We start from the raw sequence: 16,038 nt of genomic DNA on the forward strand, positions 1-16,038 counted from the left end.
AAGAGGACAAGTTGAAAAGAAGATGCCCCTCTTCAAAGGTGGCACCAAGTAAATAGGCCTTTTCTTAGTAAACACAGGTAACGTACCTGAATTTTGTGTCATCCATGGATGCCACCAATTCTTTTTATTCTCTTTTTCCATCTTGCTGGTATCATCTCCTGCAGAAAAGACAAAAAGAATTACTCAGTAAAAAGTGCCTTAAGAAAAAATAGAGAAACGTTACCCAACCTGTCACTCTCCAGATATGTTGGTTGGAGTTCCCAGAATTCGCAGACTTCATGACCATGCATGGGCATCCATAGGGTCAAGAGGCAAGTGATGAAGTGCAAATGACCTTGTCACACAAACATTCTGGCTAATACAGTCATAGCAGCAACAGCAGAATTTGAGAGTGTCATAATTACCAAAATATCCATGTAATTTTAGTGTCATTTCTTTTCAAGATAAACAGAAATTTAGGAAAGAAAGACAAAATTCTATCCAATACTTCTAGTCACAAAGAACAATCTGACTGAAAGCTATCCAGCCTATGTGGGTGACATTAAAGATATTGACATACTAAACTGAAACTTTTTGCCTTTAAGCTGAAGATCCATCTTTACCGCCTTTCCCAACTGAGCACCTCAGAAGAAAATAGATTAGTCATATTTCCTAGGTGTGTTTTTTGATAATGCTGCAACTGAATGAAGAAACTTACTGCTTTTTCATGATTTCCATTGATTTTCTATTTTCTTTTATGTTGCTAAGTGAGACATGTGTTAAGTGAGTTTTGCCTCATTTTATGACTTTTCTTGCCATTAAATGAATCATCACAGTTGTTAAGTTAATAATGCGGTTGTTAAGTGGATCAGATTTCCCCATTGACTTTACTTGTCAGAAGGTTGCCAAATGTCTGGGATATTCAAAATTTTCTAAGCAATAAGTTTTAGATGTTTTGTGGGGGGAAAATGAGGTTTTTTACCTGGATCCTCCTCTTCCAATTTCTGATCAGACTCTGTTTCTAGTACTTTGCAGGAGCTTTGGTTTTTAAATTTTGGTTTAATCAGGTCTATTCTAAAAAAAATCACAAAAGAACAGATGATTTCCTGCCTCCAAAAAAAGTCAAGGATACTTTTATTCCAATATAACTGAGTTTTTTTAAAAAGACTATGCTAGTATTATGATTTCCCTCCTTTCTTTCTTTTGTTGCCTTCTCTTGCTTGCCAATGTAGAATTTAGGCATCATTCTTCCAATGAAGCCTAAAGTACAAGATGTCTGAAATTTAAGCTTATTTCTTTTCCTAATAATATGGACCACACTTCCACATTTTCAGACAAGTGCTATCAAGGGCCATAATTTCCATTTAGCATATTTACATATATCAAGATCCTTTCACTGAGAAGAGGGGGGGTGCGGGGGGGAGCATTTTAACTCACACTAGCTGTAAGTATTTTTTGTAATTATGATATGGATTTAGATATGCAGACTTCTTTGGACTACCAAATACAATAATAAATATGTATTTTTATTTGTAAATTGTCTCAAATTTCACAGACTTTATCTCATGAATATATTGTATGTGATAACTACAGTATATGCTACAGCTGAAGAAAAGCTGCCACAAAAACAAAATTTAGTAAAGAAAGACAAAATATATATCCAATACTTCTGGTCACAAAGAACAATCTGATTGAAAGCTATTCAGCATACATGGGTGACATTAATGATATTGACATACTAAACTGAAACTTTTGGCCTTTAAGCTGAAGATCCATCTTTACTGCCTTTCCCAACTGAACACCTCAGAAGAAAATAGATTTCTCATATTTCCTAGGTTGTTGTTTTGTTTTTTTTTTGATGCTGCTGCAACTGAATGAAGAAACTTACTGCTTTTTCATGATTTCCATTGATTTTCTATTTTCTTCCATCCGAGAAGTCACCTTTTTTTTCAGCTTCAACTCAAACATCTCAGCTGCCCTGTTTTGAAAAACAAGTTGGAACAATATTTCCAAAACTGTGCTTTGGTAGATCAAGGATCTAATTTATCCAATTTATCTAATTTATCTAATTTACTTTTTTTTCTGTATTAGAATGGTAGCGAGCAAGCTGCCTTTGTAGGAAACCCATGAAGCTCACAGACTGCTGTATTGATAATATTCAGATGTGTACTGTCTCCAAACAGATATATATTGTGAATAGGTTGAAAAAGCAATTTTAAAATTTAATTAAGTATATTTCAGGCAGAAAAAAATTATAAATCAAGCCATTTATGTACATATGTATGCCAACCAATTTAAAAAATCAGACTCCATTAATAATCAGCAATTTATTAGACAACTGCATTTATAAAAACTTAAATTTTCCAAAACATCAGAATATTATTTTCTAAGGATCATAAACGTGATAGTTCCCTTTATGCATAATAACCTAATTAAATATGTGCAGTGAAATTCATGGTTGGAGAATTATTTTCCCTTACGTCACATCTGGAAATACAACATATTAGCAACCAACAGTGCTGAAAAATATAAACAAATCAAAACCTAATCAGGAAAGCTATAACTTGAAAAAAATGATACATTATGATTAGTCACACTTCTTTAAAAAGCTATTCCTTTTTTTAGAAATTGTGGGAATGATTTCATGATTTTAGGAACCACATTTGCCCAGGAAACTTGAATAGGTAATCCATATTAATTGGATTATGTTGGTCTGAAAAATCACCACAATCCTTGCTCAATCCTGCAGTGGTTTTAAATGTGTCATGTGATAAGAGTGACATAGTCACCAATTTCTCTAGTAAGTTCAAGAAAAGCTTAAACTGGGAAATGGAGAAGAACTCTAAGCAATGTTAAAATTTTCAGGGCACTAGATGCAAATATCCCACTTTGTTCCATGTCAGTTATCTGCCTAGATGTTAGTTACATCAGTTAATCATCCATTTTTAGCCTTGTTTTCATCTCCACTTACAATAATCAAATGCAATATTGTTGTAAATTCAGATATTGTTGATAAATACCTGGAGGCTAATAAATCTGTAGCCTGGCGATCAGTCACAATATAGAGATAATAGTGGCTCATAAAAACTCTTCTCTGAATCAGTAAGAATATGAAACATACTGCATCCCACAGGATTCCTGCTTCATCCTTGGACAATTCACATATCTCATTATTAGGTGGATCTGTGCAGAAACAATATATGCAAACTTGTTTTTCTAGGTGGTAAGTTGGAAATGTAGATCATCCAGTTTCCCTACAGCAGGGGTGTCAAACTCGCATCATCATGGTGGAGTCACATGACGTATTGGGACTTTTCCCCCCTTCGCTAAATGGGTCGTGGACATGGCCAGCACGTGACACATCCCACCTGCGGGCCACAAGTTTGACAGCCCTGCCCTACAGGAAGACTCATGTTGTTGTTGTTGTTGTTGTTGTTGTTGTTGTTAATATTAACAGATGTATACAATTTGCATTTTATGCAATATAATGTGAATATTGTGGAGACCATGAATGAAACTTTGTTTTTCAGAGTTAGCAAGGATAAATTTAGTTCTTCAAAAGAAAACAAGTTACAAACTATGTTTACTCTTTTATTTATTTATTTTATCCACAAAATAAAACAAATAAATACATTACGGCTTCTCTATCACATTCTATGGATAAAATTCTACAAAACTTAAAATGTGTCCTATTGTTAAGTAACTCTAACCCTCAACAGAGAAGATATTTTTGCACAGAAATAATCCAAGCTATCATCTTCCATACGTTTTATTCAAGGGACAGTGTCCTTTTAGTTAAGCTTTATTACTGATAAACATAAAGTTGCTATTTTCTTGGTAATGATACAGAAAAGGTTTACTATTGTTTTCTTTCAGGATATATTTTTCAATTTCCAATCTACTCTAAAGACTTGGGAGTTCTTGGTAGTCTCTTATTCATCCTTGGTAGGCTCCCAACATTCATTAGCTTTTCAAGATTAGCTACAGAATCTTTTTGATCTGAGTTCAAGAACTTGCTTTCCTGCTTAGGCAACATGAATCTCCTGAATCTATAGAACATATTTATAAAAATCAGTTGAATCTTGTATAGCAGATCTACATTACTAGTTATGAAGGCTCTCATAATTTAATGTACCAGTGAAGTTTTCAGCCATTTGTATCAGTCTGCAACTCTTGAAAGAGCCCAACAGATGAATGAGTACAGGCAACTACTTTCAGAATAATTATCTGATAAAGAGTTCTTGTCTGGCTGCCCTCACATTACCTACTGTGACTGGCCACTGCTTTTTAAGGTTTTACCAAGAACTCAGAAGCAATTGAGTTTAAGATCTTTTGCATGGAAATCAACCATTCTACTATTAAGCTTCTTCCCCAAATGCAACTTTTTATATTCTTTTCAGTTACTTGTGGTACTTATCCATATATATACATGGATGCCTGTGGTGACATATACACATACAAGTGGGAAGATTGGAGAAAGAAAAAATAAGCCTGCTAGGCCAAAAACGGGGGGTCATGTGCGCATGCGTGGGGTGGAGTGGGGGGGCATGCGTGCATGCACAGGGGCCCGCATTGCATTATGGGTGTTGGCACGCACATGTGCTGTTGCATGCACGCATGTATGCACTTTTAGCACGTAATGAGAAAAAAGTTAGCCATCACTGTGATAGGTGGTGTCGTATTCCTCCTTATGTCAACTTGCAAAGCTTTCAAGTTGCCATGAGCAAGAGGGAGGGAGAACTGATAGAGCTGATTGATTTCCATAACTGAAGCTGCATTCCATAGATGCTTTCTTACCGCAATCAGAAGAAGGATGTTGGGTTTCACAGCCAGGCAAAGTGGTTAATTGGAGAATGTGATTTATGACATGGCCAGGGAGGAGGGGAGAGACAGGGTCATAGGGGAACGTAAATCTACGTGGGATTAGTTCTAACTGCATGCAAATATTGCTGAAATGGTGCTCCTAATAAATGACTGTATTTCTCTTGAAGTTTGGCTCATGGCTCATGAATTAATTAGGGCATCTTTCGGAAACTTCACATCTTCTCTGTTGAGAGAGGGCTGTTCAATTTTAATGTAGATGCCTCTTTGACCCCTCTTTCAAACCAGTGGTCCTTTCTGACAAGAATGTGGACTTTGCTGTCTTCAAAAGTGTGGCCTTTGTCTCTCAAATGCAGATGGACTGTTGAATTCTGTCCTGATGTTTTTTTTCTCCTAAGTTGTGCCATGCATTTGTGAAGTGGTTGCTTTGTATCTCCAGTGTATTGTAGAATGAAGATCACTACACTGAAGGACCATAATCTACTATCCAGGTCCAGTGCAGGTCAGTAGAAAGATTATTTTGACTTTCTAGTCCCAGGCTGAGGGAAATGCCCCACTCATTTGGCTTTTCTGCCCAAAGGAGGACTAGAACTTGAATCTCTCCACTCCTAGTCTTACAGTTTAACACACACAAACTCAGGAAGTAAAGATCTATAATTTTCTTTAAAGAACATTTGGGATGCCTTATAATATAAAGACTCTCTTTCTATGGAATTGCTTCCCACTTACCTATTTCATATCCTGGTATTGTGCAATACATAGCAAATGTCTGAATTAGCCAACAGTAATTTATTTGTAATTTATTAAGGTATGCACATGCTCCAACCTGTAGAAAAAAAGAATGGAAGAAAAAGAATAATTTAGCAGGGATTAGGGCTCCAGATCTTTTATCAGTTATCAGGAATAACCACCTATCATGAATTTCTCTTTTAGATTTTGAAAAAGCATGTTGGAAGCTGCATAATCCCAACTTCTGCAACCAGTTGTGCTGCATCCGTTTAGGAATTATGAGCAGTGTCTGACATGTCTTATTTCCCAATGAAAATAACAATGTTCTATGCCAAAATATTGACATTTCTCACACTAAAAAGAAACTCAAACTTATTTTCTACCTTATTCTATTCTTAGAATGCTTGAGAATTTCCTTTAAATTTCTCTTCTTGGTATTTTGAAGCCTAGTTAATTTTGGAATTGCTATCTGTTGTTTCTGCTGCATAACTTTCCACCATTCTCAAGTTTTCTTAGCCACCCTAACTTCTCAATTTCAAAGATACCCAATGTGAAAAATTCCTTAAGAAAATGCCTTGGGATCAAATCAAATTCCTTTAAGATTTAAATATAAGAAGCTATGGAGGTTGCAGATCTCTGAAAATCAATTTATATGCCAAAATAATTGGACCCCCATATCTACTTCATATCTAAAAAGAGCAAAAACATGAGAAATTCACAGCACTGTTTTTTATTTTGAATGACCATTTCAAAACAAATAAACAAATCTTCTTTCATCCAATTAAAGAACCATTAGAAATAAATGTAGAATAGCTCTTTTTCTGAGGCAGTTTACAATAAATACTTTTGCCCAGTCTCACCCAGCTGATCACAAACATTAACCCACTACATACAGCAAGAAGATTCTTTACTGTTATAACCAAAGTAGTGTAAGCAATCACGTAGTCCCATGGTCTAAGAATGTCTCTGAGGGGCTTCAGATGAAGGCTTTGTCCAAAGTGCATAAAGTAGAAGCAGGCAACAAAGTAGCCCATACAGAAGATGTTGATCCTGGCTGTTGCAGTCACACAAATTAGGCAAAGGGCAATCCAGAAAAAGTACTTGAATATAAGCACTTTCATCAGATCCAAATAAGATCTGTTCAGAAGAAAATCATGAGAATAGAATTAATAGAAACTAGATTGCATAGTAACAAGGGAATCAAAGACAGAATTGGCTATAGGTTCTACATAATGTGCTGACTGAATTCACCCACTGTATAAAGCCATTTTTTTTATAACTATGGCCTTTTGGGTAGAGTCAGGCTAAGGCCAAGTAGACATTGACATAAGGTCTCTAGGAGCTACCAATGATGCCATTTCTTCCAAATTATTCTAAAAATGAAAACCTGCACATTAGCAGGTGGTGGCACCATCATTTAATGTGTGGCACTATATACCTTGAGCTGGCACTGCTGTTGGGGGTGGAGAATTTGGAAATCACAGCTGCTATCAGTACCTGAAAAAATTCCACATTATATTAAGAAGCAGTCCCAGATTTCAATAGTTGTACCAGCTAGGTATTATGAGAGCTTTAATCCTACATATCTAGAGGACAGTATATCATGAAGTTGGTCTGCTTCTGGAGAAAACCCAAACATAAACATGTTTTCCTTTATTTCTTACCTGCAATGGATAAAGTTTGGTACCCGACTGAATTCACTGAGACCTGCTGGGCCCAAATCTTGATTAATCTCTGAGTTATCTCCAGCTTGCAGCCTGACTACAGGCTGATCCTCATCTTCAAAAACTTGCCATTGGAAGGAAGCAAAAAGCAGAAGAAGGAAATCATCTGCCATAAGGAAAGAAAGATATTTTTTAAAAAATCTGGAAGATGGTTTCAACTTTACCTTCTTACCATAACATGTTTCTCCAAGATGCCTTTTAGTATCTGTGTGTATAAATAAACAGTCATATAAAAATGTCATCTTGCTATCAATTACAGAAAGGGCCATGTTCCGTAACACTAAAAAACAATGCAGCAGTGCAGCAAACCTGCAACAATGAATTTTAGAGGCAGCTCTGCTGTTTTCACTGCTACCAGCTGCTTGACTTGTACAAGTCAGCCAGAAGAAGCAAAACTAATTTTACAAAGATTCACTAGCTAAGAAGAAATAAACAAATTGATGCACTAAAAAGCTAGGAGATAAGTATTCTGCATGGAATTCAATATACAGTGATATTTGTAGGGTAACTCATTATCAAATACCTTTTCCTATTTTTTGCCACAATACTGCACCTATATTCGGATTTTTGTTAAGGTGAACTGTAGGGAGGGCAACCTTTTGGAAACAGATTATTTTTTTAAAAATGAAAAGGATTTAGCAAAGAATTGTCATTACGGAATAGGATCTCCAGAGTGGGCACATTCAGTTGGAAGTGGGAAAATTCCTTTAGCAGGGTGTTTGCTAAGTCATTAAAAAAATAAAATACTATTTTTATTGCAAGATCAAATGGGATACATATATTTGATTTAATCTGTGACTATTTTATTTTTAATAGTAAGAAATTGCGCTGCTGTTTCTTGGCAGATTGCAGTCAAGGGTACCCAGATAAAAGTAAGATGAAGAAGGCTTTAGAGGAATCTGCAAGAGCTGCAGAACATGAAGAGCAAGTTCATAGTCATATATGCAACCTAAATTAAAAGGACAAAAGTCATTGCTTGCTGGAAAAGAACAGGATCTTTATACAGATTGGACAAGAAAAATCCCATGTCTGAAATCTTAAAAAATTATGGGCATATAAATCAGGAATAGGTATTTAATGCTGCACAAATACTTTAGACTGAGACACTCATATTCCTTGGATTGTCAATATAGTAATCTTTCCGATATGAAGTGCACCTTACTGCCTATTCTACATATAGATAATACTGAGGTAGGTAACATTGCCCATTTTGTCCACATTTTCCCCAACTGTAATTTGTATAGAGTATTTAGCTGTAATTTATATATCAGTTTTCTATTGCCATCCATCTCATCAAGCAATTCTGGGAGGACCTTAGGTATGTCATGTCATTATCACCGTTACCTGCAAGACACAGTCCAGAGTTATGTTGGTCTACAAATAAGTTACATTTCCTTATTAAGCAAACCCTTTCCAAATTATACTTACACAGGAGAAAATTAGTATTAGGTCTTTCAGCAAAATCAGGCAGATAAAGCCACTTAATCAGATTTGAAGGGAACAACCAGTGGGAACTTCTCCATGGATAATCTGTCATCAAAGAGATCAACTGCATTACACAAAACTTCTTGAACTAATTTACAAATTTGCTGTCCAGACAAGTGTGATGCAAAGGGAGCTGCTGAACACTAGTGGCAAAGCCAACCCTCTGCTCAATTATTGCTATTACCCTCCACATGACATATCTCTGCTTCCCCACACAGTGCTGCATTCACCTTGGCACAAAGCAGGTGGGAGACCAATACAAAGCAAATACTGAAAGGCCACAATGCTGGCAAGGAAGAAACAGTATTTGGGCCAGACTTGGGCTATTGCTTTCCTCTGACGGTAGCTCAACAGGTAAGTCAGCCAACTTGCATGGATAAGTGCATAGAGGTCCATGCGTTGCCCAATCACATTAACTGCCGCCATAAAGCATATCTGAAAAAAGAAGAAGAGGCAGCTGAGCTAACATCACAATGACTCCAGGCTGAAGGGATTTAACACTGAGCTCAAGAACTGAATCTGCAATCACATACAGGTAATACTCTACATATAATGAGCCTGCCCATTGTGATCATATATTGTGATGATTATATAACTGGTACATCACAATATTTCTTGTGATGGTTGTTAAGGAAACACTGTGGTTGTTAAGCAAATCAATGGTTCACTATGGGCATTTATGGCTATTAATTTGTGTTTTGCTTTCTATACCCAGATAAACCCACAGTTCTTCATTAAATGTATATAATTATATACAAGCAGGGGAAAGTGCAGCTTTGATATACCAATGACAGCAATTCACTATCTGTACAATCTAATATAGATGAATCTAGTATTTCCCAATCCAGTAACTTTGAGGTCTGTTATGACTACAACTTCCAGATTCCCCAATTAACATGCTCAGAGGAGAATTTTTTGTAATCTACTATGTCTGAAAAATTGTGGATATCAATTCAAATGTCTCAAAACATTTGAAAACATTGGACAGAAAGAGTATGGTCTCTTATCTACATATTTGTAGGGAAGACAGATGGATTTCTCTCTGAATTCCCAAAACTACAAAGTGAGGTAGTCCATATTGTGAACTAGATGTCAGAAAGCTTCACCTTGCCACAGCACTTGGCTCTCTAGTGCCACATCAGATTATTTCTTACTTGAAACCAAGCATCTTTTGTCTTCTAAGCTGCCTGTCTCATTCCCCAATACCAAGAAGTTATGGTCCTTTCTTACCAACATTTTCTCACCTCCAGTCCAAATTTGTAAAAACTATAGTTGAGAAAGTATTTGATGCAGTTGAGTAGCCCTTCATCCAAGTTCTCCCGGGCAATATTATTAAAAAGGCTACCTGTGACAGGTGGCAATAGTTGGTTCTGAGTCCTGTAAAAATATTGGTGGCGATACACTGTTGCTTCTAAAGCCATTAGAATCATGATGGTAAGATGGTTCTAAGAAATATAGGAAAATACATCCTTCATAAGAATGTTCAGTTCCCCAAGTACCCTACATACCAAAGCTCACCCTACTGAAACAACTACCGATATATACCCATATTTTTCAGAGTATAAGATGCACTCCCCCCCCCCCCCGAAAAGAGGCTGAAAATTTGGGTTCATCTTATACTCTGAATGTAGCTTTTTCTAAGCTTTTTTCAGCCCTAATGAGGCACTAGCGAGTGAAGCATCTTCCATAGGCTTTTCCTGCTCTGTCCAACTCTCAGCTGTGTTTTAGAAGTTTTTTTTCAGCCCTAACAAGGTGCTAACAAGTGAAGCAATTTCAGTGCTTTGCCTGCTTTTCTCATTGCTGCTCCCTTTCAGCTGTGCTTTAGAAACTGTTTTTTATCCCCAAGCAGGAGATAAAAAAAGTGTGTGCACGCTTAAAACCAGGAAACTAATGTGCTGAAGCTGACCAGACTAAGGATGCTAGCCAGATGAAAACCTGGTAGGCAGATTTTTCCCCCTATTTTCCTCCCCAAAAACTAAGCTGCATCTTATACTCTGAAAAATACGTACTTGTTTATGATGGCCATTATTCATGAATCATTCTCTTTTGATGGAAGAGAAAGAGAATAAGGAGGACCTATGATCCTCCTTAATGGTGAATGAATGGAAATCAAGTACTAGTGCTAAAGTATGATTTAGGTCTGCTTCTGAACATCTAACAGACCACCCATTTGAAATAGCAAAATGTCTTGAATCAGTCTTGTTCCTAATTTTAAAGTGATATTACAAAGTTTATCTGATAATATTATTAGACAAACATCAGTTTTTCCATTAGAAGAACTAATCTCACAATCTCTGTCTTATAAGAAAAAAGATACATTTTGTAATATTCTCTTGCTTACCATAATATTAGTGGCTAAATAGAGTCCTACCTTTAGATAAAGAAAAATATTGTCACTGCACTTCATCAGTCCTCCAATCCAGAGTGCTGGGTCAATTGGTGTCATGTACAAAGATGATTTCTCCAAAAACTCATCAACATTGATAGAATGGTAAGTCATATTCAAATACAGTTCCTGAAGAGATGGACACTTTATTCACTCACTCACTCATTCATTCATTCATTCTTCATTCATTCAATTTATATGGCATCCTATTAGCCAAACACTTCTGTTTTCAAAATTATACTACTTCATGTTTAATTTATATGGTAGCTCATTGGCCAAATGACTCTACAGTATACAATTGTACTTCTTGTTTTCATTTTTAAAGAAAAAGAACAGGCAAAAAAATCCTCAAAGGAAAAAAAGGTGGGGATTTTATTTCAGAAAAATACACTCTCATTTATTTATTTTCTTCAAATCTTCCCACTTCTAATCTATACTATCTATAAGTCACACCGCCTGGAAATTTTGGGGTTGCAATTCCAAAATATCTTGACGATATCCAATTGTAGAAGGTTAAGTTAATCATCAGGAATGTGCAAAACGTTCTGTATCTGATTAAGAAAGAAATTTGGATCTTCAGCCCATTAGCACACTGACCTGAGTGCAGTTTGAGGAATAATTCCAGGGCTTGATAAATTTCAGCTGATATAACATTTTACAGATGACCATCAAACAAGACCAAAATGTACAGATTCTTGAGGCATAGGGACGAAATTTGGAATAAGGAATAGCAAATGTCCACACAATAAAGAAAACGTAGTTCATCAAACACACCTACAGAAAATTGGAGACAAGCAAAGAAAGTAAAAAGCAACACGGAATCATATTTGCAAACAAATTGTGCTTTAGTCTTGTGCTTCAGTCTTGATCAAGTGAAGCAGATGATCTAATCCAGGTTGGAAAGTTTACCCTCAAATTTAGCCATAGTAATAGTAGTTTGATTTTTCATGCATATGTAACTAGGCACAATACACAATATAAAGATCAAGATGTTTATGAAGAAACACACTATATTTATAATCACAACTAAACTTTAGAGCCTTTGTAACTTGAAGAACCCATAACATATCTAAATAACATTCTGGATTATTAATTTATTAATAATACAATTCTGTATTAAATATTAACAAATCAACTTCATGAAGAAAAGGAGTGTTCTTTTATATCCAGATTTATATCATTCTGCTTTCTTGACTGAATTCCTATCTTAATTCCTGGTTTTTCCCTTTGGACTATTTCCCAGATGAGATAGTTATTTACTAACCTCTTGAAGTGTGATCCAGATAGTGCAAATGGACACAATCTTAAGGATGTGCAGCTCCAGAAATCTCCATGCAAAAATCTGCATATCCTGAGACATTGCTATGATCTTCAGAAGACAAGGTGCCAACTTGTCCACTTCTTCTGCCCATTTATTCCCCTTTACCACTAAAAAGTAATTGATTAAAATAAAATAAAATAAGCAGAATAAAAAAGGACCTGGGATTTTCCCAAAAGTTTTCACTTTAAAAGTTTCTCAATGAAGAGATAAACAAATAATATGGCAGAGAGAAATATAATAGAACTACTGCTGTGACCACCAAAAAAATATTAGTTTTGGTGAAAATACTGGTAATTCTTTTTAAAATTTGCAATTATGTGAATAGAAGTATGACTATTAAACTGGCCTGAATTTGCATATGAATTCATTCAACCTTGGCTTGTTAGGGAATTCTGGGAATTGAAATCCACATACCTTAAACTTGCCAAGTTTGAGAAATATTGATTCAAAGTGTGATGCTGTGATGTGCACCTACTGCCAAAAATATCTGCCAAAAATTCATCAGTGGGGAGGTTTTATTGGTTCGATTTATATGCCGCCCTTCTCCGGAGACTCAGGGCGGCTTACAATGCATTAAGCAATAGCCGTCATACTTTTGTATATACCTGCTTAGTAGGGCTTTTGCCCCCCCCAGCGGTGTTCTTTTTTTTTTAATACAAAGTCAGCTTATTGCCCCCACAATCCGGGTCCTCATTTTACCTACCTCGAAAGGATGGAAGGCTGAGTCAACCTTGAGCCTGGTGAGATTTGAACTTGCAGTAATTGCAGGCAGCTGGTGCTAGTTAACAGCACTTTAGTCTGCTGCGCCACCAAGACTCTTGGTACATCCCACTGATGAATTTTGTTCCTCAAACCTAAAAACAGCAATCCCCCCTTGCCATGTTGTTTTATACTGGGATTGGGAGACAAATATTACATTTACAAAATGAATGCCAGATTTATTAGAATAAAGCAAACCACTACTTTCTATATTTTCAATAGAAGAGTTCCCTTTTCCACCTTACCATTTTCTGTAGTATTCTCAGACTTCTCCAGTCCATCTGGAAAAGACTGTTGTAATGGCTCAGGAGCCAGCCTGTTTAAAATACATTAGAATAGTTAACCAGTCTAGCCATTGCATGACTAATGAAGCAAGATACATATTGGGTCAGTGATGGTGAACCTTTTCGGCACTGAGTGCCCATGTCAGAACGTGAGTGCATGTATGCGTGCCGGAGTGCTGGAAACTTGAAGACCAGCTGGCCGGCACGCATATGCCTGTTTTTGGCCATTTTCAGGCCATTTTTCGGGCTGTTTTCAGGCTGTTTTTCAGGTCATTTTCAGGCTGGTTTTTGGGATGTTTTCAGGCCGTTTTCTGGTGCTCCAGTGCCTGCGAAGACCAGCTAGCTGGAAACCAAGAAGGCTGTGTGTGCCACCTCTGGCACATGTGGCATAGGTTTGCCATCACGGTCTTAGGTCATTCAGGTAATTTTTAAAAGTTATTTTTCTTTATTGTTTATTTATTTACCAAATTTACATGCTGCTCATCTAGTGATGTGTTACAGATAATGAGGGAGACAATAAACTCTGACAAGTACATATTTTCCAGGAATATTTTAAGAAAACCAAAAGAAAAAGAATGTTAGACTTGCATTCTACATGGCACTTCCCTCAAAAACCATCCAGAACCTTCAACTACCGGTAGTTCAGAATGCAGCAGCACAGACAGTGATGGGCATGCTGGTCACTACCTATAAAGCCCTTCATGATATAGGGCCAGGATGCTTAAGGAACCACCTATCTCCCATTTATCTGCCCAGCTGATCCAATCTGGCAGAGCTGGCATGCTCCAGGATCTACTGATTAAATAACACAACTTTCAGGACATTGGACTTCTCTGTTGCAGCCTCAGCCCTCTGTAATAAGGTTTCCCCCTTAGATTCAAATGGCCTTGACTCTTCTGGTATTTAGAAAGGCCTTAAAGACATGGCTTTTCACTCAGCCCTCTGTGAATCCTTTTCCTTTTTCTTGTTCCCATTTTTTTCTTGCAGTTTCTTATATTTTTGTCTATTTTTTTTTTAAAAAAATAAATGTTAAAATACCTAGAGTTTCTGCGAGTCAGGTTGTATATCAGTTTTATAAACTCATTCTCCATAGGACTATCTTAAAGACCAACCAAAAACTTAGTTAGTCTAAATTGAAATGACCCATATGCTTCCTGGTCATTCTTGATACTGTGTTACTCTGTTGCTACAGGTAATGCACTGATTAATTGTATACTTTCTAGCACAATTCAAGGCGCTTCTTTTATAATATTGAGTGGATCAGAGTCTAGATAACTTTTTTCTGTAAAATCTGCCCACCTGACCTGCATAGGCTTCAAAGGTTAAGCAGATTCAAACATTTAATATTCTATGCATTTCAATCTCACCTACTTTGCAGTTTTTGGAGTGTTTCTTTAACCCTAAAAAGATTAAAAAACAAGTGACATTGCCAGTTCAGAAATTTCCCAGATTTGGATTTTAGACAAAGTCTTTCCCAACTGCTACCAGAAACATCTAACTGGAAATGCCAGTTAAGGGCATCAGTGACCTTTCAATGAGCCACAATTCTTTTAGCAGGATCTTATAGTGCAAGTATTTACACATATACTTAGAAGAAAGAGTGTTTGGATTCAAGCTAACTTACTCCAAGGAAATCTATGTATGATTGCAACACTCAGCACCCTAACTATATTCAGAAATGCATCCCTTCCTGGAAGAGGACATTTCCGTGAGCAATAATTGCTGACTGTGATTTCATACTTTTAGCAATATTTCATTTTATCTGGGTTTTAACTATAGAAAGCAAGTTAATAATCTCTTAACTTTGGCTAGCTTTCTGCTTGTTTAATAACTGGCAAGGGTGTGCCAATCCTTCAACAAAAGTGTTTCACAGCACAAAGGACCGCATGTATAAAGCACCTTTTCAAAGCATTAAAGTAGCTGCATCTTTTTTCAGTCTTACACAGCTGCCTCAAAGGCTGCTTCAGACTGACTCTTCATACATATGTATGCACATCCTTGTGGATTTTTTTTTAAAAAAAAGATTTGCATATCTGTTAAGCATGCATGACTAAAGTAGAAGCCTGCCTATGGGGGTCAGAGACATAAATGACAGACAATGCAAACAAGAGTTAATATCACAAACTCAGATCTTCCTGGGAACATTTATTTTCTTATTTATTTATTGACCATGTTTTACACTGTCTTACTGAACACTTCAAGATAGTTTACAAGAAGTTGCATATGGAACATAAAAACGTGCTACATGAAGTTGTACTTTTTTTCTAGACAATGTTATTTGCAAGAGAAAGTTTCAAGAGATAAAGCCAACTCACTTATTAGCCAGAAGACACACAAGAATTTCCATTTGCTTGTCACTGGGGAGAAACAGAACATAAATCTCAGCACCTATTCAATTCCAATTACTGAAAGCCAGTATTATAGTAACAAAGATATTTTATCCCTTAAAAAGGAAATTCTCCTGATTTTACTTTCCATATTCTATAGCCCTCCCATATTTGATAATCTGCCTCAACAGACAGCAGCATCTGATAAACCTCGATTTGTCTA

At 36.4% G+C, this 16,038-nt stretch overlaps 1 protein-coding gene across 1 annotated transcript in view; it reads right to left on the reverse strand.

Moving 5' to 3' along the window:
• Positions 1-16,038, reverse strand: part of LOC139315454 (piezo-type mechanosensitive ion channel component 2-like) — a 74,160-nt gene that overhangs the window by 33,168 nt on the left and 24,954 nt on the right. The window contains exons 15-29 of the mRNA XM_070941768.1: positions 15,804-15,845; positions 13,450-13,520; positions 12,389-12,552; positions 11,722-11,898; positions 11,110-11,253; positions 9,983-10,183; positions 8,969-9,173; positions 8,682-8,783; positions 7,194-7,359; positions 6,423-6,666; positions 5,530-5,626; positions 3,000-3,162; positions 1,868-1,957; positions 962-1,053; positions 87-158 (exon numbers count right to left, since the gene is read on the reverse strand). Coding sequence (XP_070797869.1) covers positions 87-158; positions 962-1,053; positions 1,868-1,957; positions 3,000-3,162; positions 5,530-5,626; positions 6,423-6,666; positions 7,194-7,359; positions 8,682-8,783; positions 8,969-9,173; positions 9,983-10,183; positions 11,110-11,253; positions 11,722-11,898; positions 12,389-12,552; positions 13,450-13,520; positions 15,804-15,845 — 2,030 coding nt within the window. The remainder of the gene's footprint in view (positions 1-86; positions 159-961; positions 1,054-1,867; positions 1,958-2,999; positions 3,163-5,529; positions 5,627-6,422; positions 6,667-7,193; positions 7,360-8,681; positions 8,784-8,968; positions 9,174-9,982; positions 10,184-11,109; positions 11,254-11,721; positions 11,899-12,388; positions 12,553-13,449; positions 13,521-15,803; positions 15,846-16,038) is intronic.

The sequence above is a fragment of the Pituophis catenifer genome, unplaced genomic scaffold (genome assembly GCF_029215685.1).
Source record: "Pituophis catenifer annectens isolate HBS135680 unplaced genomic scaffold, rPitCat1.0.hap2 SCAF_3, whole genome shotgun sequence".
Lineage (NCBI taxonomy): Eukaryota > Metazoa > Chordata > Lepidosauria > Squamata > Colubridae > Pituophis > Pituophis catenifer.